The sequence below is a fragment of the Orbicella franksi genome, chromosome 1, assembly GCF_964199315.1.
Source record: "Orbicella franksi chromosome 1, jaOrbFran1.1, whole genome shotgun sequence".
Classification (NCBI taxonomy): domain Eukaryota; kingdom Metazoa; phylum Cnidaria; class Anthozoa; order Scleractinia; family Merulinidae; genus Orbicella; species Orbicella franksi.
The window spans coordinates 43,493,596-43,517,179 of record NC_138145.1 but is presented as its reverse complement, the minus strand read 5'-3'; the positions used below and the strand labels follow the sequence as shown (position 1 = coordinate 43,517,179).

General features: G+C 40.2%; 2 protein-coding genes across 2 annotated transcripts; both read right to left on the bottom strand.

The window, feature by feature from the left end:
* Window positions 1-3,153: 3,153 nt before the first annotated feature.
* On the bottom strand, window positions 3,154-5,593 carry LOC145481505 (tetratricopeptide repeat protein 28-like). The gene has a single exon (XM_081459999.1). It carries the CDS (start codon window positions 4,711-4,713, stop codon window positions 3,295-3,297), a length of 1,419 nt encoding a protein of 472 aa, XP_081316125.1. The 5' UTR covers window positions 4,714-5,593; the 3' UTR covers window positions 3,154-3,294.
* An 11,099-nt stretch (window positions 5,594-16,692) lies between these two features.
* On the bottom strand, window positions 16,693-20,753 carry LOC145464642 (uncharacterized). Its single transcript, XM_081448517.1, has 3 exons — window positions 19,709-20,753; window positions 18,733-19,504; window positions 16,693-18,498 (listed from the first exon to the last, which is right to left on the bottom strand). Exons 1-3 carry the CDS (start codon window positions 20,234-20,236, stop codon window positions 16,760-16,762), a joined length of 3,039 nt encoding a protein of 1,012 aa, XP_081304643.1. The 5' UTR covers window positions 20,237-20,753; the 3' UTR covers window positions 16,693-16,759.
* Between the last annotated feature and the right edge of the window lie 2,831 nt (window positions 20,754-23,584).

Below are 23,584 nucleotides of genomic sequence, written 5' to 3'. Positions count from 1 at the left end.
ATTTCATAGCACTGAGAAAGAAGCAAGTGGTTGCTGTTGACTGTTATAAAATACCAGAGATACTACGCGCGCTCTGATTGGTCAATAGAGTTGACAAACCTATATTCTATTGTACTGTTGAACACCCAGTTTCTGAATCTGGCAGCGTTAAAGGATAGGACGCAAAATTGCCCGACTTTAGTTTGTAAGTCTTATTTTGGTCATAATCCAAAAGGATATTTCACTATTACAGACGATTTTAGCGTAAACACTGATGAACCATTGATTAAAAATGTATTTGAATGAAGTTCATATCTTTGCGTTTTTAACCGACTTTGAAAAGGTACCACGTCGCCTTCCATCATTGGCCAACCTTTTTTACTGGAATACATAGGCCTGGCTGCTGAAATCCAGCCATCAGAAGCTTAATTCAGTCGAAAGTTTATCACATGGTGAAAAGTCCTTTCATTTACAAAGAACTTTTCTGACAGTGCATTGTACGCCCTCCAAATTAAATTATAATAAAGTTTCCATATAACGCGCGCTCTGATTGGCTGAAACAGCGTGCTTTATCAGAGAACAGAACACGGGTTGATGACGGTAAGTTGGCTTCCAAATTTTTGCGACGGAATTTTGACAAATTTGACCAAAATTAAACATCCCCTGTGACTCAGACAAACGCAGCAGAAGCGAGCTATTTTTCTGCAGTAAATATGGCTCACAGAGACCATTGTTAGCAACAGTAGTGTTAAAACTGTACTAAAATAACAAGTTTTGCTAGATTCCCGCTGACAAAACATGTACAGCTGTAGCGAAATACACAAATTCTCAACCTAAACAGTGCTTCGATAATAACATATTTGTTACGAAGGCAGAAATTATACTAAGAAGTAAAACAACGACAGAAAACAACGATTGAACTGTCTCTGTTTATGATGAGAAGCTTTATTTTTGCAAATTTACAATTAAAAATGCTCATTTGCTCAAACAACACTTACATGCAGTGTAGTAACGCTCGTTCCCCGGTCATCTAAGCGAAGTAAACCGACGAGTGGTCAGTGCAAAACTTGCTCTGATATTCTCTTCTGTGCTCGGAGTAGAACCAGTGGGAGCCGTTAAGTCTTTCTAACTTTTACGCTAGTTCGGGCAATCTTGCTGCATGTGGCTACAAGCCGTAAATAACTGCAGCTCCTTTCAAATTCAACTCGGCATTTCGCAGTTTCATCCACAAGCTTTGAGCTCCGCGTTTCGTAATTTCCACTGGAAAAGTGCTCGTTTTCCTGGGCGACAATACGGCCGGATTCCTCTGGACTATAAACCTTTACCTGCCTTTAGATCCGTATTTAAAAATTAACTTAAAAGCGAACTTTGAAGGCATCGTTCTTCTCTCGAAAGCCGCTCAAACTACTCAAAACTGAAAGCTTAGCTGAAATCAAGTTTGTGATTGACAGCTGTCGCTTCGTTAGCCAATCAAATTATTTGAACAATTCTAACGAGGATTGTGATTGGCTTATTTTAGCGTCCTTTATCAGAGAACAGTGCACGGCTGACGCCACTTTTGCTCGTTTGGAAAATAAAGTTTGGTTTGAAAATTCAGCCGAATGCGTGGGGAAATTATCTGTTTCTTTATCATAAAACAAATAAAGAAGCCTCGACTGTGCTCTGTTCTGTTGTAAAGCACTTAGGAAGCGGTAGAGCACTCAGGAAGTAGGGAAAAACACTCGACTACGTCTCGTGTTTTCCCCTACACTTCTTTCGTGCTCTACCGCTTCCTGCGTGCTTTACAACAGAACAGAGCACAGTCGAGGCTTCGTTATTTGTTAATTAGTTCATATCAAGGTGTCATGGTGGGTGAATTTTACGAAAAATGCGAAAAATCTTTCTTTTTTTTTTTTCTTTCTTTTTTTTTTTGCTGTTCAAATTGAGAAGACTGAAATAAATATTTTGCAAAAGGAATGGGAAAAAAGCTATTTTACTTTTTAAGGAAAAGAGAAAAGCTATTTTTAAATCTCATTAACCCCTTACGGCGCATTGACACCTCTAAATAAAATTCACCGCCAGTTGTCACGTGTAAAGCGAATTGCGTCGAACAAGGTATTTGGCTCTCAGCGACCCACGGTAGCACTGTATTAAACCAAGCAAAATTGTTGAAGGAACTCGAGGACACAAGTCCCGCCAATGAAGCTGAAGGACAAACTACAACAAGTGATCGTCGCACGAAATTACTGGAGAACGGACGCGATTCCGAAACTCCCACAATGAGAGAGTCAAGCGCAGATGTAGACCTCGACATTTCCTCTTTTGCCTTCACGAGGCATGGTTTCAAAACATGTCTCGAGAACGAAGAAGCCTAAACTTGAGCAACATAATACCAATGCCGCCGACGAAATCTTTTAAGTAAACGAAATCACGCCAGCTTAAAGACAAACCTGTATAAAGCTCTTGGTAGTTTGTCGCTTCTCGGACGATTTCACTACGACTGGTTTCCGCGCCAGAATTTTAGACATCTGTTTATTTCAAGTTGTCATAAGTCACTGTTGTGGTAAACTGACCCACGCCGACATCTGTCAGTGCGGAGGGGATTTTTAACACCTAATCATACCAATCTCATAAAAGGCTTTTCGTCTTTTTCTCGATAAAATAAACTGCATACCAGGATGAACATTTTTAGTTCGTTTACGCGCGTCTTCCTACGGATTTGGCTGAAAATCGGCAGGTATGTTCCAGGATACCTCCTTCGAAAAAGGTTTTCGAGCTTTGTTTAATTCCGCTTCCGTTTCAAAGTTATGGCCTCTTTAGTAGAAGGAAACGTCCGCCTTGAAAACATGAAACTTTAGGAGGGCGTACAAAAAAAATCCAAACGACATCTGGAAAATCGCTGACATCCTTTTTGAGGGTGATGTGTGAGAAAATATTTCCGATGTTGATCGCTTCGCTCCGATAATTCACGCACGGAAGCGAACCAGTTTAAGCGAAGCAGTGTTTCTGGGTATTTCTTTTAATTTCACTGCGACAATAAAATTTAGAAAATTTCAAAGATATGATTGTGTTCTATAACTATTACGCTTTCAGAAAATATATAGGTCGATTGGGTTTTCTCTCAAATCGCCAGCGTAAGAGCGCGATTTCCAAACACTGTCAATCCACCTACCATGATACCTTAAAAGACATTCTCAAATAGTTGAAGCAATCTTCAAACAGAATTGGTATGATTTGGCGGGATCTTGCTACTTCTAATGAAATGCAAGTTAAAGGATACTGGCTTCTAAACACAAGAATGATAAAATTATTGTTATCTTATCTGAAAACTTACCCTTATTTTCCAAACTTAAATGACACGTTATCTCCAATCAACATAAATGGTGCCCACTGCCTCACTTCAGACCAGCCGTTACTCCGCATCCATTTCATGGCCTCGTGAAGAGATTCACTGGCACTCTCTCCACCAACAAGATGCTCGTAGAAACGACTCATGAACTGCTCTGTTGCTTTGTCATCAAGGGCCCACAATGCCACTAACACTGAGCGTGCACCGGACCCTAAGAACGCTCGAGCAATTCCAATAACTCCCTCGGCTCTGATCTTCCCACGTCCACTGTGACAACAGCTAAGTACAACAAGTTTGGCTCGCAGCTGAACTTGTGAAATGTCAGACATTGTCAAAAGGTACTGTTCTTCTGTAGGAAACTTCTTAGTAGACCACCCAGGACAGAGGACAATTTCTCCTCTTTCGGCATCACCACGTGCAGCAAAATGTATCAGACCTGCTGAATGTAGCATTTCAAGCACCGCCTGCTTGGTTGCTTTCTCTCCTAACAAAGGCTGAACACCTAGCAGTCGCCCAATCATCTCTGCCTCCTTTCTTGCAAAGGGCAATGGTTTGAAGGTTGTACGACGACTATTGTAACGCACTCTACCAACCTCAGGATCACCGACTATCAGAACACCACACTGACTGTGATAGTCAGTAGGACTGCCCTGGATGCATTTGAGAGTGGTCAAGGAAGGAACAATGCGAATCCTAAACGTGTCTGATAAGTACTTTCCTCCGTCATCAAGTAAAGCTGGAAATGGAACATGGTACAAGCAGGGATTAGGAACAATGATAATCTCGGACCCCTCAAGTAAGTCGGTCACAGGAGCGATGATCATATTGTAGAACAAGGTTAGATTCAGTTCGGGATCATCTTCACCCCTTCTTTGTCGCAAAGTGGCAAGCTCCTCTTCCTGAGAGACATCTGGTTTTGGCTCAATGTCATTTAAAGATCGATCTTCGCAATCCTCTTCGGATAAAATACCAAAGCTGCGGAGGCTTTTAGCAAAAAAATCATCCAAGCTGTCAGATGATCCGGCAGCGATATCACTTTCATTTACTGTTATTGTTCGAAAATGCATTACTCCGCTTGTATTGATAATCCACAAAAACATTTTCTTGTTATGATTAGAAATGTACAGACAAGAGCAGTTGCTTTCTTGTTTCATAATATTCTCTATGCCAATCCAAGATTGTGGATCAGCAGATATTTGCCTTTCAACAGAGTACCGTCTTGCCATCAAATCTGCCAAGGCCCTAGCACGTGCCAGCTCTACAACATAAAGGGCTTCGTTAGGATTCCCCCAAAAAACAAGGAAGGCAGCAAGATTCCGATAAGGAAAGCTGCGAATATCTGAAAGCGATACTTTAAATTGATCGTTGTCTCTTAGAAAAGCACGCAAACTTTCGCTTTTTTCCATGCTCAAGACCAGACACTCAAAAGCTTCCTGGATCTTTTCTTGGGCTATCTTCACGACTGTAAGTTCACAAAGGCATGCAAACTCTTTGTCTAGGTTTCCAATATCTTGATTAATTGAAAGTGCCTTCTCGAGATAACCTTCAGCAACGACAGGCTCACCAATAAAATGAAACAATGATCCTAAGTTCAAGTAATCTGTTGCTTCTCCTGCTCTGTCACCAATTTCTTTTCTTATCACAAGTCCTTTCTGATAATATTGTTTAGCTTTGTCATATTCACCAAGAGATTGAAACAAATATCCTAAGTTTCCGTAACAGGTTGCTTCTCCTGCTCTGTAACCAATTTCAACTGTTATTGCAAGTGCTTTGTCAAGGTTTTCTTTGGCTTCCCCGTATTCACCAAGAGATAGAAACTTAGTTCCTAAGTTTATGTAATCTGCTGTTTCTCCTTCTCTGTCACCAATTTCACTCCTGATCGCAAGTGCTTTCTCATAGTGTTCTTTAGCTCTGCCATATTCACAAGCATGTTGAAACACAGTTCCTAAGTTTCCGTAACAGCTTGCTTCTCCTTTTCTGTGACCAATTTCTTTCTTGATTGCAAGTGCTCTCTCAAGATATTCTACAGCTTTGTCACATTCTCCAAGAGATTGAAAGCTAACCCCTAAGTTTCCGCAATCTGCTGCTTCTCCTTTTTTGTCACCAATTTCAATTCTGATCGCAAGTGCTTTCTCAAGATATTCTTTAGCTTTGCCACATTCACCAAGAGAGTGAAACACAGTTCCTAAGTTTCCGTAACAGCTTGCTTCTTCTGCTCTGTCATTAATTTCAATTCCGATCGCTAGTGCTTTCTCAAGATACTCTTTAGCTTTGTCATATTCACCAAGAGACTGAAAAATAATTCGTAAGTTCACGAAATTTGTTAATACTCCTTTTCTGTCACCAATTTCTATTCTAACGGTTAGTGCTTTCTCAATATATTCTTTAGCTTTGTGATATTCCCCAAGAGCTTGAAAGACAATTCCTAACTCTCCGTAACAGCTTGCTTCTCCTGCTCTGTCACGAATTTCAATTGTAATTGCCAGTGCTTTCCCAAGATATTCTATAGCTTTATCGTATTCACCAAGAGATGAAACCACAGCTCCTAAGTTTCCGTAAGCGGCTGATTCCCCTTTCCTGTCACCGATTTCTCTCGTGATATTTATCGCTTTCTCATAAAGTTTTCCTGCCTCTGGATATTTAAATTGTATTTCATAAATCATGGCTAGTTTTAATAATAGAATTCCTTCATCTTCCCCTGTTTCTCCACGATCTTGATAAATGTCAAGAAGTTGCCTGCCGTATTTTATGGCATTTGTATAATCAGAGATAAGACAATACGCCATGAAGATTGTTTCATAGACAGCAATGCTAACTAATTGAACAAACTGCTCCTTCTTTTTTTCCAGCACCTCATTATTTACGAAAATCAAGCATTCTTTACTGACCTCAATGGCTTTTACACCCCGACCGGTGTTGAGAAGGAAAGTTGCAATAGCCATGCCAACACAAATGACTTCGGAAACGTAGTCTAGATTGTTCATTTTGTCCTCCTCTATAAGCCCTGTGAAAAGAAAATACCACTCAAGCTCTATAGTGTAAAATAACATTATACTTTTGTACTTCTCTCCATCTACGTATATAAATGAGTACCGGCGAACTTAATGCTAGAGGTAAACCTGCTATGGGCTCCTAGCTAACCGTTTTATGCAGAATGGGACACGTTGGCTCGACTCAGATTAGAAGATTTTTACCTCCCGTTCAAACTTTATCAAACCTTACCATTATAAAGAAAATAACCTGAAGAAATCCTAAATCCGCCCTTTCTCCACTCAATGTGTTATCGACCGTGAATAGGAGGAATCAGTACTGCGAGCACACTTCAATTATCCTGGCTCCTGTGCCAGCCGAAACCGGCCTTGACGAGCATTGTCCTTTGTTCCACTTCCGACCTCATCAACTAGCACCACGTATATTCAAGTTCTGCCGGAGGAAAAAATCTCTCCAATGATACCCAGATCAGAGTGACTGGGTCAATTGAACTTAAAATACGCGCAAAAATGCTTCGAAATTTGAATGAAAAACTTGGAGGAAAATTTCTTCGATTAAACTTCGGTATGTAATATTTTGAATATCGCAAAACTCTACTTTTCAACTAACAAGGCAAATAGTATAAGATAAGCTTCTTAAATCAGTAGAGTTCCCCTTGAAAAGTGCATGGAACCTACGAAACATTTGGGTCTTTCCGGCGAAATTCCAAAATAAAACCAGATGATTGTATCACAAATGCATGTGTTTGGCGCGTACAAGAGATGGGTTTTAACTCCCTTGGGGGGGGGGGGGAGAGAGAGGGTGATACTACCAAACAAATTGAGTAGGGGTGTGCGGCCCGCTTCCCAAAACCCTTACCCTATTTATGACCAAAATCTGCGATATTCCCTGCCCTATTTGTGACCTGACCAAAAATTCGAAACCCTTTGCATGACCTGACCGTTAAATCTAAACCCCGTTTCAGACCTGCGTTATAATTAGTTCCCTAGGTCAGACCAATGTTAAATTACCATAAACATAATTTGTGAAGGGCTTTTGTTGATTTTCTTTTCGATACCCTTTTTATGACCAAAACAGCTGAAAAACCCTACCCTTTGGAGCTGCAAATACCTATATAGCCCATATCAGAGAGACTGGTTGAAATAAATGAGAGATTAGTTTTTCTTACCACAGTGAAGTTCGCACTGGAAAAAGTCGAAACTGAAACAGTCGGCTTGTCTCTCGCAACTCCGAGAAAAAGTCATTACAAAATCGAGATAAGTTTTAATGGAGCTAAATTAAGCTTTATAACAACGAATGAATTCGAGTTTATCGGTAGGTGATGTTGCTTGCACAGAACATCCCAAAACTGACTTCCGTAAAGGTCGTACAGCAAAGCCATGCAGTACATGTACACGGTAAAGAACATTTGTTTGTAGTATCATGCTACGATTTAAAGTTCTACTTAGTGTCGGTAGGTGGGCAGTTTCTTTGTCAACTAACTATAAAGGTGCGTTCTTGATCATTGTAGTCTATTCATAAGCCTGAATGTAGGAAATCCGAAGAACTGGTCGGGTGGGTCATGTAGCATTTCCAGGGCAAGTCACTAATAGACTGCTAGCAGATTTGTGCTAGCAGAGGTTTTAAATCCGGGAAATCCGAGCGTGCCTTGACCCGACAAAGCATTACATCATTTGAGGAGGTTTTTGTGATATCTCGAATATGTTAAATGTTAGCAGTGGAAGCCCAAAAAATGCATTGTTTAAAAAAAAAAATAACGACTAACTTACTGTTGCGCAGTAACCTGTATTCAGCCGTTCGTTCTTATAAACAAAAACTGTAGAGGTGCGTCTGTGTGTTACTGCTTATAACTGTGTTGCTAGCATAAATTATCCATCCTTAAAACCATTTCAGTTTCGCAGCATCTGACGTGCCAAGCGGAAACAAAATAAACGAAATTTCTGTCTGCGCGTGATCTTTGCAGAAGATCATTTAAAAACCAGAAATATGATTAATAAGGACATAGTTATAGAACATGAGGGAGGACTTGGTAAGAAAGGACAACCTTTTTTCATGTAAATTATCGGTAAAAAAATGACTCGAGAAAGAGTGGGCGGGTACAATTCCGACCAAAAAAAAAATTTTTTTCATCATGTAAACATATATTGGAACACTGAGTTATTGTAGTCAGGATATGATATTGTAAACATGTGGCTTGTCATTGACTGTTTTTAAGATGTTACTTCAAGAGTTTCGGTTACTGAGTGCTTTAACCTTCATCATTTGAAACTGGAAAGTTTTACACGTGATTTCATACAGTGGTCACCAACTGGCCATGAAAATTTCACCGTATTAACAAGGTGGCCGCATTATATTGAAGGGATAGGATCAAAATTTCATAACTGGTCTATTTTAAGTGACTTCTTGACAGACATCACAACTCACCTCTAAGCAACTGCTCTTTAATAAGCATTCAAAATGTAGGTATGATTTTGAAAAAAGTTGAAAGTTCAATCAAAACCTGTAATAATAACAATAGAAAAATGAACATAATTGGTTCGAGAGGCCGTATTATATTAACGGGGAAATACAGTATTAAAAACAGTTGGGATTTCAGAATGTGACTGTTGGCCGTATTAACAGAGTGGCCTAAACGGGGTTTTCTTATGAGAAAATGTATGAGCGTTTCGCCGGGACAAAAAAGACTGGCCGTAAAAACGAGGTGACGTAATTAACGAGGTGACCGTAAGGCGGGGTTCTACTGTACAAGCGCGCGCGCGCTCGTTTTGACACAGAGGCGAAAAGCAAACGCAAATAGCCTATTGGCCTATTCAGAAAACGTCGCGCGCGACTCTGTTTAGCACGCGCGTGAGTTCTGCGATGCGTTTCTTGAATTTTGCATGTCGCCTTCTAAGAGTGCGCGTTTAACGTGCTGCCTTTTTTGAATCACGTGCAAAGCCTTTCAGTTTCAACCCCTAAAACGTTAAGCACTAAACGAAACGTGTTGAAGAAACATCTTTAAAAAAGTCAGTGACAAATTAGTAACTTAGAATGTAAACATGTCTTTGCTCGTGCTTTGAACACCCACCCGACGATCAACCACCAGTCCCTCACTACCGCTTGTAGATTTGACCGAACAGACGCAAGTTTCAAAAAAAACATTCAGTTAATGAATCTTCACGTCGATACTGGTTCGTAAACAGTCGGCATCATTACTAAGCACGCCGTGTATTTCGACAGAAGCAAATTATATGTTTCTGATTTCGATAATAGATCATTCAGTAAGATTTATGTTTTAAAAGAAAAGAAAGTTTAAAAAACCCGAATTTTTAGCAAGTCGTCTCGATGAGAGTATATAATGGGTGTAAGCAAACAATCTATACTTACGTTTTAAGCAGATTGCGACAACACTGACAAACTCGATGAAGGTCCTCCATTGTGGCCGCCATGTTGAAGGCTTGGGCGCCAAGGATGACTCAAGTTTATATGCAAATTAATTTTCATTGCATAGCACTTCACTAACAGCGAGCTAAGGTAATAGAATTCTATGTTGCATGATTCACGAGTTGAGAAATCCTTTGAAATTAAGCCAAAAACGGCAAGATATTTGTTTACTTGAAATATTAGGGAGTTTAAGCAAACCACGACGACGACGGCAAAGAGAATGTTACCAAACATAAGGCTTAATGAGCAAAACAATGGCTGTGCACGTGCGTTATAAATCTTTGTACATTTCTTTGCTGTCCTCTGCAAAACAACAACAACAACATGTAATGGGCAAGTTCTGTGTAGTCTGAGGAACGCGAACGACAACGGCTTATTTTTCGTTTTTCCATTCGAAACTGAACGCTGTCGTTGCATGGTTAGCCTGAGCACGGGTTTAGAGCCATTGACGCACTGAACAGATCTAGACAATCGCGAATTTCGCTGGTAAAATATAAATTGATTTTTGACTCGACGTGGTCTTCGGCGTCGCCGTCGTCGTTGCTTAAGCCACCTATTTAGTTATCATGGCGCTCTCCGGCCCACGCAATTGACATAAAACCCATGATGGCAATTTCTAAACAGACCATCCGATAGCTATGGCGCAGCATTGTCCATGGAATGGGTTGATCCTCATTTACGTCCTAATATCTACAAGTTATTTCGAAGCGACCTAATTAACGCAAACTTTTTCAAACACTGTAGCAACGTAACCTTTATTTTGCAAAATCCCGGTGAAGAATCAATACATCAAACAACGGATTTTCCTCACCTAGTCAGGGACTGTTTACGAGCTTTCAAACGCAGATATATTATTTCCTGAATAATAAAAAGAAAACACTTATTTCTTCGTCCATGTCTTCGTTGATTTTTACTTTCAACAGAGCTTTCTCTTTACAGTACAGATGAATCAGCCTCCATATACGTCGTAATACAGGTGTAATACAGTTATCATCCCAAAAGATTTGGTTAGGTCTGCGCAAACTGCACAAAAAAATAACAAAGCATGTAAAGTTACATTTGCGTAATGACGTCACAACATGTCGGTTGACATGTCTTGGTTTGAAGAAATTGGTAGAAAAGCTGTACACAAATCCGTCGTTCACGTTTTCGAAAATTGGCCACGGTTTTTAGCTGTTTTCAACAATTGCAATTTCGGTTGGAAAAAATCGCTGTTTTCCAAACAAATCTTACTTTTTTCTATAATTTTCAGTGTTCGTATAAAATATGATTTCTTTTTCTTTTCATTCTCCTATTTATTACTTTCTTTTTAGGAGTACTGATTTAAACTCCAATTGAGTTTTCTTAGCATCTACAGTTTAAATATCGCAGCCCCAATTCTCAGTATAGTCAATCTTCATTATTGACGTGAATCGAATGAGCGCAGTCGAAATAGCGAACAATTGCAACAAGCGAGAGACTGGTACGTGTTCGGAATCTATAGCTGGTGGCAAGTAGCGTGAATTTCAATTCGGGATTTTTGGCCACTAACCACGTGTTATTAGGGTAGTTACTGGCGGATCTAGGTGAGGGACCCGGGGGGCCGCCCCCCTTACTTTGGGTAAAACAAGAAAAAATCGCAGAAGGAAGAGAAGCCGGCAGGGCAGGCCCAACCCCCAACCCCTCCCCTTAGCTCAAGGTCTGGAATGATTTCACAAACCCCGATTCTTATGTGCTAATTGGAATCCTTAAATGCTAATGTGCAAGAATAACAATAGAGCCAGCACGTTCTAAGGTACACCGTTCTAATTTCCAGATGGTTTCTCGCAAACACAAACAACAATGCTTCCAATGTTTTAATCTCTGTTTATCGAGCAGAATCGCTCTCGATCTCATTTCAATCTAGGTCTCGCTTGAAACTTGAACCGATTTAGAAAGCTTAGCTATGTGCACCGAGCAAAACAGGTTCAAACAGAAACTATATTTTAGTGGTCAAAATGCGTTAAACAAACTTTACATTAAACAGTTCAATTAAATAACTGAGAACTGCCCGACTAGAATAAATATTGAGCAAAAACATGGCTTTTTTCTTCCTTATTTCTTGGCCTTGTCTAAATAGGTATTCACTTTTGTGAACAAGTCGTTCACATTGTTCATGGTGTCCATGGCGTTCTGACACATTTTTTGATGGGCAAGTTGTGCTTCTTTTGCGCGATCAATCTTTCGCTTCTTCTCCTCGTACCTACCATTCTCTTCTTCCGAACTATCCAATGATGAAGCGACCAATTCATTCTCAAGTTTTCTTTTAACAGCTTCCGCTTTTCGTTGACATGGAGTCATCAGCGTGGAATACTTTTACTGAAGCTTTTACCTTTATCCTGGTTGTTTTCAGAACGCACCGACTCTTCTTCGATTTCTGCGTCCCATGGGCGCCATAAATTTGACATTTTGAGAAAAGCCCTGCTTGGGACTTCCTAAAAGGATGACTGCCAGCGCAAAATGATGTTTTTCTTTTAAAAAAAAAAAAATTGCACACGTGCAAAAGATGCAAATTCGTGGAATCACTGTTGTAAATAAAAATGGACGCACAAGAGATCCAAGCGGTGGTGTTTAATATTTTGGCATTTTTGTTGCTTTTAATATCAGCACTATCACTGTAGGAATACTCAACTAGTGATGGACAATGAAGGACATATCCGCTTTGTTCAGGCTGGATTCCTAGGGTCGGCAGCATGCACGATGCGGTTTCCTTTCGACTGATGGAACATATTGGTCCAGGGCATAACTTGGATCTACCACCCAATGCAAAACTTCTGGCTGATAAGGCGTATCCAGATGGTGGGTCACTACTGACACCCGTAAGAGCTAACCGGATGTCTTTATTAAATAACAGGGACAGAAGGCGAGCGCGAAGGTTTAACAAGCTTCTGTCTGAGAGTAGGGTAAAAATAGAACACGTTTTTAAGGAAATGAAAGCTTACAAAGCGAGAGGTCAGATTTGGCGGCACCCACGCTGGCTCATGCCTGTGTGCATGAAATTAGTTGCCCTTTTATCTGAAAGAAGGGCGAGACTCTTCAAAACGGTCCAGAAGATACGGCAAAACGTAACTTCAACAGTTCTCCACAAATGTCCACAAATGCGCACACGTCCTATTTACGTACTGAACTGTCTATAGACGCACAGTACTTTTGAATGCCAAAACGCAATTAGTTCTTTTTTAAGCACGTTTTAGCGTGTGCGCGTAATCATCCGAGTTATTTCTTCTTGTCATCGAATAACAGACATATTGCAGTTGTTGAAGCTAAGCTTTATGAACGTTTCCAAGCGGCATCTGGATTGTGAACACAAATTGCTTGTAGATCTGTTCAGTGAAAAAGAGTTTAAAAACATCTTGTTTATTTGTCTGTTGTAGGCGCACGTGTGGAAGTTTTATCTTTTTGTACACACTCATTAGCATTCAGTGGAGGATTCTAATTAGCATATAAGAATCGGGGTTTGTGAAATCACTCTACTGGTAGTATCATAATAAGAACTGTATTGTTTAATGTAATACAATGCATGCGTATTCTTAGGTGCTTTGTTACAGTGCATGTTACAGACATACCCATTATTGCAATTCGGATTTACATTGCTGGTAATTAATATCTCCGACTAATCCCAGCTGAAGTTACACATTGTTTTTAAGAAAATCACGACTAACAGCCAAGACATGTTTGCTTCACTGCGCGATGGTTTCCAAGATTTATAATCTAGCTTAATCTGACATATGCGCCAGCAGATCACATTAGTAAAGGAATGCGTGGACTGTTAGTCCTGAGGAGGGATACCCATATAAAAAGCACGGGCTGCTCGTCGGATATTTTGATAAGAACAAAAGTGTAGCAGCTCTCGTAAGCTTGTAATTCTCTTCATAGTTAGCAGCTGTTATTGTTTTAGGGCTGGGGGCATTGTTTCTGTTGTTTGTTCTATTCTTCTCTCAAGGGGTATCAAGCCATTCATGTGAGACCTTACGAGAGCTGCTACCTCACCCGAAAACAACCCCTAAGAGGTACCAAGATCCTGTTTTGTGGGCGTGGCTTGCAATTTTTTTCTCCTCTAAGAGATACCAATTCTTACATAACTCATTAAAGCCTGTCCTATTTCTTCGGTTCAATACTCGGAAAGGTGCCGAAACAGTTCCCACTGTGAACCTTTTGAGGCTTAACACTCTAAGAGGCACCAAAACTACTTTTTTTAACCCCTAAAAGGTGCGACAAGCAGCCCCCCGTCCTTTTTATATGGGAGTCCCCCTCCGGGTGTTAGTCAATGAGAAAGGAGAAAGCAGTGACCACAGCGTATGATAATAAAACATCAACCAACTTTATTTAAAGAGGCTCCACCAACTACGTTGGCTCTTTTGCAATTGACTTTAAAAGTAAAATATAAAACTACGGAAAAGATATTAAAATATATCAAAGATATAAGAAAACAAATGTATTCCAAACGTATCAATGTAAGCCGCAATCATACAAATGTTGTCGACAGCAAATTAAGATCGTGACATGGTAGCAAAAAGTGTTTTAATATATGTGTTTACTTTTCCTAAGACTACCTAAGCTAAGTCATCGTTACATCTTGCAAATGAAAATAACATGGGATATTCCTACAGGCAGAAGAGACAAAAATTGACATTTTACAAGCGCGGCCGAGGAACTGAACTTTATTTACACTTCTTAGTTTTTTTTTTGTTTTTTTTTTACTACGGTTAACTAAAATATTTTAATGTAACTGAAATAAGTTTATAAGGGAGATGGGACCCTGCGCACGCACTGATTGGTAAAAAAAGCCATGTTTTATCAGAATATAAAACAGAAAAAGAGTGTTTTATTGTTTTTTGCCACATTACTTCTAGTCAACATTTTTGTTAGAGATGGAGAAAAACATTTTCTTTGTTTCTACTCGCGGCGTGTAAAATCTATATCATAAAGCAAATAAAGAAACCTAAGCCGAGTATTACACTGTGATAAAACACATCGGACATCTGAAAACTCTCGAGAAATGTAGAAAACACTCGCCTGCGAGTCGTGTTTTCTACATCTCCGTGTTCTCAAATGCCCGTCGTGTTTTATGACAGTGTAATACACGGCGTGTAAAACTTAAACACTGAGCTGTTTTACAAGGAGGAAAGCTCTGTATAGTAGGAGGGTTTATCAATAACAGAGAGCCATTTACTTAGTACACGAAAAATCTTGGGCAACAGGGTGCCCCTTGGTGGAACAGACCTTGTTTTGAAGGCATGGAGAATATATCACTACCCACCCCTAGCCGGGATAAAAAGAGACATAGAGAGAATGAGCAAACTCCAGGTGGCCAATGTCTGCTGCGGTCAGAATGGACAACTCTTCTGATATAAACGCTAAGTACAGGCTGGTCGAGGAGGATGGGGGTAACCGTTCCACCAGCGACGACTTTTTCCCATGTAAACCAGCCACATGTGGATTTACTTTATCTTAACGACCCAAGGTTTTCAAAAAATTTCATGGAAAAACTTAAGTTTGCTGAATCTCTTGCCAGTGATCTTCAGTTCTGTCCTAAGCTCAAAATGGCGATTCTCCCGTCTTATTGCCATACATTTCCGTTGATGCTAGCTCTGAGAATTTAAGAGTTCATCAAGACAATATCTCCTTGTTCACGATTTTCGTGTTTCTCATCACCTGTTTGTTTAAAAATTTGATGGTCTTGTAAAGGGAAATCAGGACTTCATCACTTATTACTGACTATTTACTTAATCACTGATCACTTGTTACTACTTTCCTATCACATAAATCAGTCTTGTCACGGAGTTATTCCACTCAAAAATTAAAATGTCACTTTGCCTCAAACTTGTTCGTACTCGGGACACAAGTCGAGGGGAAAATGCCTCGCGACGATCATCTTGGATTTCAGTGTCAGACCCAAGTAAAAGGCTGATGCAAAACGTCTCTGTAAGAACAGGAAAACAACCAGTTACTGTAAGTAAGCAAAAGACTCACTCGCCAACTGAAATGGCTTCCTTCTTGATGTAAACAGGGTAAAGTCCCGCGGGGACTGCTATGTAAAAAGGACGGGGGTGCTTGTGGGAAATTTTGAAAAGATTCCCTAAGAGGTACCAAGATCCTATTTTGTGGGCGCGGCTTGAAATGTTGTCACCTCTAAGAGGTACCAATTCTAAATCAACGCATACACTGACACTCCCGCCGTACGACGTATGAGGCTAAACACCCTAAAAGCTACCAAAACCGCTGTTTTACCCCTAAAAGGTACGATAAGCACCCCCGTCCCCTCGGGGGGAGGGGGTGGGGTAAAGTAACCTCAGTTAAGCCTTCATTAGAAATTAAAAACGCCACTTCCTCAGTTGTATGAAGCCAATTCTGGTTCTAAAAGATAACACCAAAAAGGTCTGGGTTTACTTGGGGCGATCCGAAAGACTAAAACGAGTGCTTATTGGCCATGGATTAACAAACTAACGGAATTTTACAGCACTGAGAAATACGCCAGTGGTTGCTATCGACCGTTATAAAATACCAGAGATATTACGCGCGCTCTAATTGGTCAATAGAATTGACAAACAATTATTCCATTTTACCGTTAAACAGCCAGTTTCTTAATCTCGCAGCGTTAAAGGATAGGACGCAAAGTTGACTATCACAGACGATTTCAGTGTAATCACTGATGAACTATTGATTATGAAAGAATTTCAATGTATTTCATATTTTTGCATTTTTAACCGACTTTGAAAAGATACCACATCGCCTTCCATCATTGACCAACCTTTTTTACTAACACACATAGCCCTGGCTGCTGAAATTCAACCATCAGACGTTTAACCCAGTCGAGAGTTTATCACATGGTAAAAACTCCTTTCATTTAAAAAAACTTTTCTGACAGTGCATTGTACGCTCTCCAAATTAAATTAGTTTATATTAAAAGACATCCTCAAATAGTTGAGGCAATCTTCAAACAGAATTGGCATGATTTGCTTGCTGGCTTCAAAACCCAAGAATGATAAAATTATTGTTATCTTATCTGAGAACTTACCCTTATTTTCCAAACTTAAATGACACGTTATCTCCAATCAACATAAATGGTGCCCAGAGCTTCACTTCAGACCAGCCGTTACCCCGCATCCATTTCATGGCCTCTTGAAGAGATTCACTGGCACTCTCTCCACCAACAAGATGCTCGTAGAAACGACTCATGAACTGTTCTGTTGCTTCGTCCTCTAGAGCCCACAATGCCACTAACACTGAGCGTGCACCAGATCCTAAGAACGCTCGAGAAATTCCAATAACTCCCTCGGCTCTGATCTTCCCACATCCACTGTGACAACAACTAAGTACAACAAGTTTGGCTCGAAGTTGAACTTCTGAAATGTCAGACATTGTCAAAAGGTACTCTTCTTCTGTAGGAAACTTCTCAGTAGACCGCCCGGGAGAGAGGACAATTTCTCCTCTTTCGGCATCACCATGTGCGGCAAAATGTATCAGACCTGCTGAATGTAGCATTTCAAGCACCGCCTGCTTGGTTGCTTTCTCTCCTAACAAAGGCTGAACACCTAGCAGTCGCCCAATCATCTCTGCCTCCTTTCTTGCAAAGGGCAATGGTTTGAAGGTTGTACGACGACTATTGTAACGCACTCTACCAACCTCAGGATCACCGACTATCAGAACACCACACTGATTGTGATAATCAGTTGGACTGTCCTGGATGCATTTGAGAGTGGTCAAGGAAGGAACAATGCGAATCCTAAACGTGTCTGATAAGTACTTTCCACTGTCATCAAGTAAAGCTGGAAATGGAACATGGCACAAGCAGGGATCAGGAACAATGATGATCTCGGACCCCTCAAGTAAGTCGGCCACAGGAGCGATGATCATATTGTAGAACAAGATTAGATTCAGTTCGGGATCATCCTCACCCCTTCCTTGTCGCAAAGTTGCGAGCTCCTCCTCATGAGAGACATTTGGTTTTGGCTCAATATCATTTAAAGATCGATCTTCGCAATCCTCTTCGGGTAAAACACCAAAGCTGCGGAAGCGTTTAGCAAAAAACTCATCCAAGCTGTCAGATGATCCGGCAGCGTTATCGCTTTCATTTACTGTTATTGTTCGAAAATGGATGACTCCGCTTGTTTTGATAATCCACAAAAACATTGCGTTCTCATAATTAGAGATATACAGACAAGAGCAGTTGCTTTCATGTTTCACAATATTCTCTATGCCAACCCAAGATTGCGGATCAGCAGAGATCTGCTTTTCAATAGAGTACCCAGTTGCCATCAAGTCTGCCAAGGCCCTAGCGCGTGCCAGCTCCGTAACATAAAGGGCTTTGTCAGGATTCCCCGAAAAAACAAGGAAGACAGCGAGAATCCGATGAGGAAAGCTGCGAATATCTGAAAGCGATACTTTAAATTGATCGTTGTCTCTTAGAAAAGCACGCAAACTTTCGCTTTTTTCCATGCTCAAGACCAGACACTCAAAAGCTTCCTGGATCTTTTCTTGGGCTATCTTCACGACTGTAAGTTCACAAAGGCATGCAAACTCTTCTTCTAGGTGTCCAATATCTTGATTAATTGAAAGTGCCTTCTCGAGATAACCTTCAGCAACGACAGGCTCACCAATCGAACTAAACAATGATCCTAAGTTGAAGTATTCTGCTGCTTCTCCTTTTCTGTTACCAATTTCTTTACTTATCACAAGTCCTTTCTTAAAATATTCCTTAGCTTTTTCATATTCACCCAGAGATTGAAACACAGATCCTAAGTTTCCGTAACAGCCTGCTTCTCCTGCTCTGTCGTCAATTTCAACTGTGATTGCAAGCGCTTTGTCAAGATTTTCTTTAGCTTTCTCATATTCACCACGAAATAGAAACTTAGTTCCAAAGTTTATGTAATCTCTTGCTTCTCCTTCTCTGTCACCAATTTCACGCCTGATCGCAAGTGCTTTGGCATGATATTCTTTAGCTCTGCCATATTCCTGAGCCTGTCGAAACACAGTTCCTAAGTTTCCGTAACAGCATGCTTCTCCTTCTTTGTCACCAATTTCTTTCTTGGTTGCAAGTGCTCTTTCAAGATATTCTATAGCTTTGTCATATTCACCACGAGATTGAAAAATGTTTCCTAAATTCGCGAAATCTGTTGCTTCTCCTTCTCTGTCACCAATTTCAATTCTGATCGCAAGTGCTTTCTCAATATACTCTTTAGCTTTGTGATATTCACCACGAGATAGAAACACAGTTCCTAAGTTTCCGTAACAGCCTGCTTCTCCTGCTCTGTCACCAATTTCAATTTTGATCGCTAGTGCTTTCTCAATATATTCTTTAGCTTTGTGATATTCACCACGAGATAGAAACACAGTTCCTAAGTTTCCGTAACAGCTTGCTTCTCCTGCTCTGTCACCAATTTCAATTCTGATCGCAAGTGCTTTCTCAAGATACTCTTTAGCTTTGTCATATTCTCCAAGATATTTAAAGTTAGCCCCTAAGTTCCCGTAATCTGCCGCTTCTCCTTTTTTGTCACCAATTTCAATTCTGATCGCAAGTGCTTTCTCAGTATATTCTTTAGCTTTGTGATACTCTCCAAGAGACATAAACACGGTTCCTAAGTTTCCGTGACAGCTTGCTTCTCCTGCTCTGTCACCAATTTCAATTTTGATCGCTAGTGCTTTCTCAATATATTCTTTAGCTTTGTGATATTCACCACGAGATAGAAACACAGTTCCTAAGTTTCCGTAGCAGCTTGTTTCTCCTGCTCTGTCACCAATTTCAATTCTGATCGCAAGTGCTTTCTCAAGATACTCTTTAGCTTTGTCATATTCTCCAAGATATTTAAAGTTAGCCCCTAAGTTCCCGTAATCTGCCGCTTCTCCTTTTTTGTCACCAATTTCAATTCTGATCGCAAGTGCTTTCTCAGTATATTCTTTAGCTTTGTGATACTCTCCAAGAGACATAAACACGGTTCCTAAGTTTCCGTGACATCTTGCTTCTCCTGCTCTGTCACCAATTTCAATTTTGATAGCAAGTGCTCTCTCGAGATACTCTTTAGCTTTGTCATATTCACCACGAGATAGAAACACAGCTCCTAAGTTTCCGTAAGCGACTGCTTGCCCTCTCCTGTTACCAATTTCTCTCATTACATTGATCGCTTTCTCATAAAGTTTTCCTGCCTCTACATATTTAAATTGTTTTTCATAGATCATGGCTAGTTCTAATAATAGAATGCCTTCATCTTCGCCTGTTTTTCCACGCTCTAGGTAAATGTCAAGAAGTTGCCTGCCGTATTTTATGGCATTTGTGTAATCAAAGATAAAAAGATACGCCATGAAGATTGTTTTATAGATAGCAGTGCTAACTAATTTAACAAACTGCTCCTCCTTTTTTTTCGGCGCCACATTATTTACGAAAATCAAACATTCTTTGCAGACCTCTATAGCTTTTACACCCCGACCGGTGTTGAGAAGGAAAGTTGCAATAGCCAAGCCAACACAGATGACTTGAAAAACGTCTTCTAGATTGTTCATTTCGTCGTCTTCTATAAGCCCTGTGAAAAGATGATATACCACTCAAGCTCTATATATAGTGCAAAATAACATTATACTTTGGTACTTCTCTCCACCTACGTGTATAAATAATGCTGGAGGTAAACCTGCTATGGGTTCCTGGCTAGCCGTTTTATCCAGGATTGGACACGTTGGCTCGACTCAGACTAGAAGCTTTTTACCTCCTGTTCAGACTTTATCAAACCTTTCCATTATAAAGAAAATAACCTGAAGAAATCGTAAATCCCCTCGTTCTTTACTGAATGTGTTATCGACCGTGAATAGAAAGAATCAGTGCTGTGAGCACACTTTAATTATCTTGCCTCCTATGCCGGCCGAAACCGACCTTGACGATTATTGTCCTTTGTTCCACTTCCGACGCCATCACCTTTTACCATAATTGGCATTACTTATATTCAAGTTATGTAAGAGAAAAAGATCTTTCCAATAATGTCCAGATCAGAGTGATTGGGTCAATTGAGCTTGAAATACGCTCAAAAATGCTTCGGCATTTGAGTGAAAAACTTGGAAGACAATTTCTTCAATTTAACTACGCTATGTGATATTAAGAATATCGCAAAGATGTATCTTTTAACTAACAAGGCAAACAATACAAGATTAGCTTCTTACGTCAATTTTTGTTCCCTTTGAAAATTGCAAGGAACCAACGAAACATTTGAGTATCTCCGGCGAAATTACAAAAAAGCGTATGATTGTATCACAAATGCATGCGTTTGGCGCGTAGGCGAGATGGGTTTAAACCATACAACGTCGGGGTACGGAATGTAAACACCCTCAGGTTCAAAAATGATTTGCACTCTTTGGCAAGTGGAATGCGGGATTCTTTTATAATTAATGCCGGGATACGGAATGAAAAACAGTGAATCGCGATTCAGTCTTCTTTGAACACTCCCTCAGAAGCTAAAAGTAGCTCAAGAAGCCCGAAATACGCATTGATAGCTACAGGTCACAAAATCAACCTGTTCAGATCTATTCCTTGTTATACTCATTGCCTCATGCATTCCCCCAACAGGGTAACGTGGTACGCGTAAATTGCCTAGCTTGATGGGCCATGGACACCCATGTTATCAATCAAACAAAATCAAACCAAGTTTTACCGACCAATAATTTGGACTGGTTGAAATAAATGAGAGATTAGTTTTTCTTACCACAGTGAAGTTCGCACTGGAAAAAGTCGAAACTGAAACAGTCGGCGTATCTCTCGCAACTCCGAGAAAAAAGTATCATTAAAAAATCGAGAGAAGTTTCAATGGATTTAAATCAAGCTGTATAACAACGAATGAGTTCGAGTTTGATCGGTAAGTGATGTTGCTTGTACAGGACATCCTAAAACTGACTTCTGTATAGGTCGTAAGGCAAAGCCATGCAGTACATGTACACGGTAAAGAACATTTATTTGTAGTATCATGGTACGATTTAAAGTTCTACTTGCTGTCGGAAGTGGGCAGTTTCTTTGTCAACTAACTATAAAGGTGCGTTCTTGATCATTGTAGTCTATTCATAAGCCTGAACGTGGGCAATCCGAAAAACTGGTCGGGCGGGTCATGTAGCATTTCCTAGGGCGAATCACTAATAGACTGCTAGCAGATTTGTGCTAGCAGAGGTCTTAAATCCGGGAACTCCGCGCCTTAACCCGGCCAAGCATTACATCATTTGAGGAGGTTTTGTGATATCTCGAATAATATGTTAAATGTTATCATTGCAAGCCCAAATAATGCATTGTTCAAAAAAAAAATAACGACTAACTTACCGTTGCGCAGTAGCCTGTGTTCAGCCGTTCGTTCTTCCAAACAAAAACTGTAGAGATGCGTCTGTGTGTTACTGCTTATAACTGTGTTGCTCGCATAAATTATCCGTCCTAAAACCATTACAGTTTCGCAGCATCTGACGTGCCAAGCGGAAACAAAAGGAACGAAATTTCTGTCTGCGCGTGATCTTTGCAGAAGATCATCTGAAAACCAGAAGTATGAATAATAAGGACATAATTATAGAACATGAGCGAGAACTTGTTAAGAAAGGACAACCTTTTTTCATGTAAATTATCGGTAAAAAAAATGACTCGAGGAAGAGTTGGCGGGTTAAATTCCGACCAAAAACAACTCTTTTTCATCATGTAAACATATATTGGAACCCATGGTAATAGATGTCGAACAGTAGCAATTAAATAATGAAAGAATGAAAGATGCGAATGCAGCGATAGCACTACTGGAAAAATGACCTGAAAAAATTTCAGGCTCTGAACGGGATTCGAACCCACGACTGGTAACGCAAAGGTCGTGGGTTCGAATCCCGTTCGGAGCCAGAAATGTTTTCAGGCCATTTTTCCAGTAGTGTTATGGCTGCATTGGCATCTTTCATTCTTTCATATATTGGAACATTGAGTTATTGTAGTCAGGATATAATATTGTAAGCTTGTGGTTTGTCATTGACTGTTTTTAAGATGTTACTTCAAGAGTTTCGGTTATTGAGTGCTTTAACCTTTATCATTTGAAACTGGAAGATTTTACACGTGATTTCATATAGTGGTCACCAACTGGCCATGAAAATTTCACCGTATTAACGGGGTGGCCGTATGATATTGAAGGGATAGGATCAAAATTTCATAACTGGTCTATTTTAAGTGACTTCTTGACAGACATCACAACTCACTTCTAAGCAACTTCTCTTTAATAAGCATTCAAACTGCAGGTATGTTTTTTTAAAAAAGTTGAAAGTTCAATGAAAACCTGCGATAATAACAATGGGAAGATGAACATAAGCGGTTCGAAAGGCCGTATTATATTAACGGGGGAAAACAGTATTAAAAACAGTTGGGATTTCACAATAAGGCTGTTGGCCGTATTGACAGGTGGCCGGATTAATAAGGTTTTCTTATGAGAAAATGTATGGGCATTTCGCCGGGACAAAAAAGACTGGCCGTAAAAACGAGGTGACGTAATTAACGAGGTGACCGTAAGGCGGGGTTCTACTGTATAAGCGCGCGCGCGCTCGTTTTGACACGGGCGAAAGGCAATCGCAAATGGTCTATTGGCCTATTCAGAAGACGTCGCGCGAGACTCTGTTTAGCACGCGCGTGAGACTCGCGATGCGTTTCTTGAATTTTGCATGTCTCCTTCTAAGCGTGCACGTTTAACGTGCTGCCTTTTTGAATCACGTGTAAAGCCTTTCAGTTTCAACCCATAAAATGTTAAGCACTAAACGAGACGTGTTGAAGTAACATCTTAAAAACAGTCAGTGACAAATTAGTAACTTACAATGTAAACCTGACTTTGCTCGCGCTTTGAACACCCACCCGGCGATCAACCACCA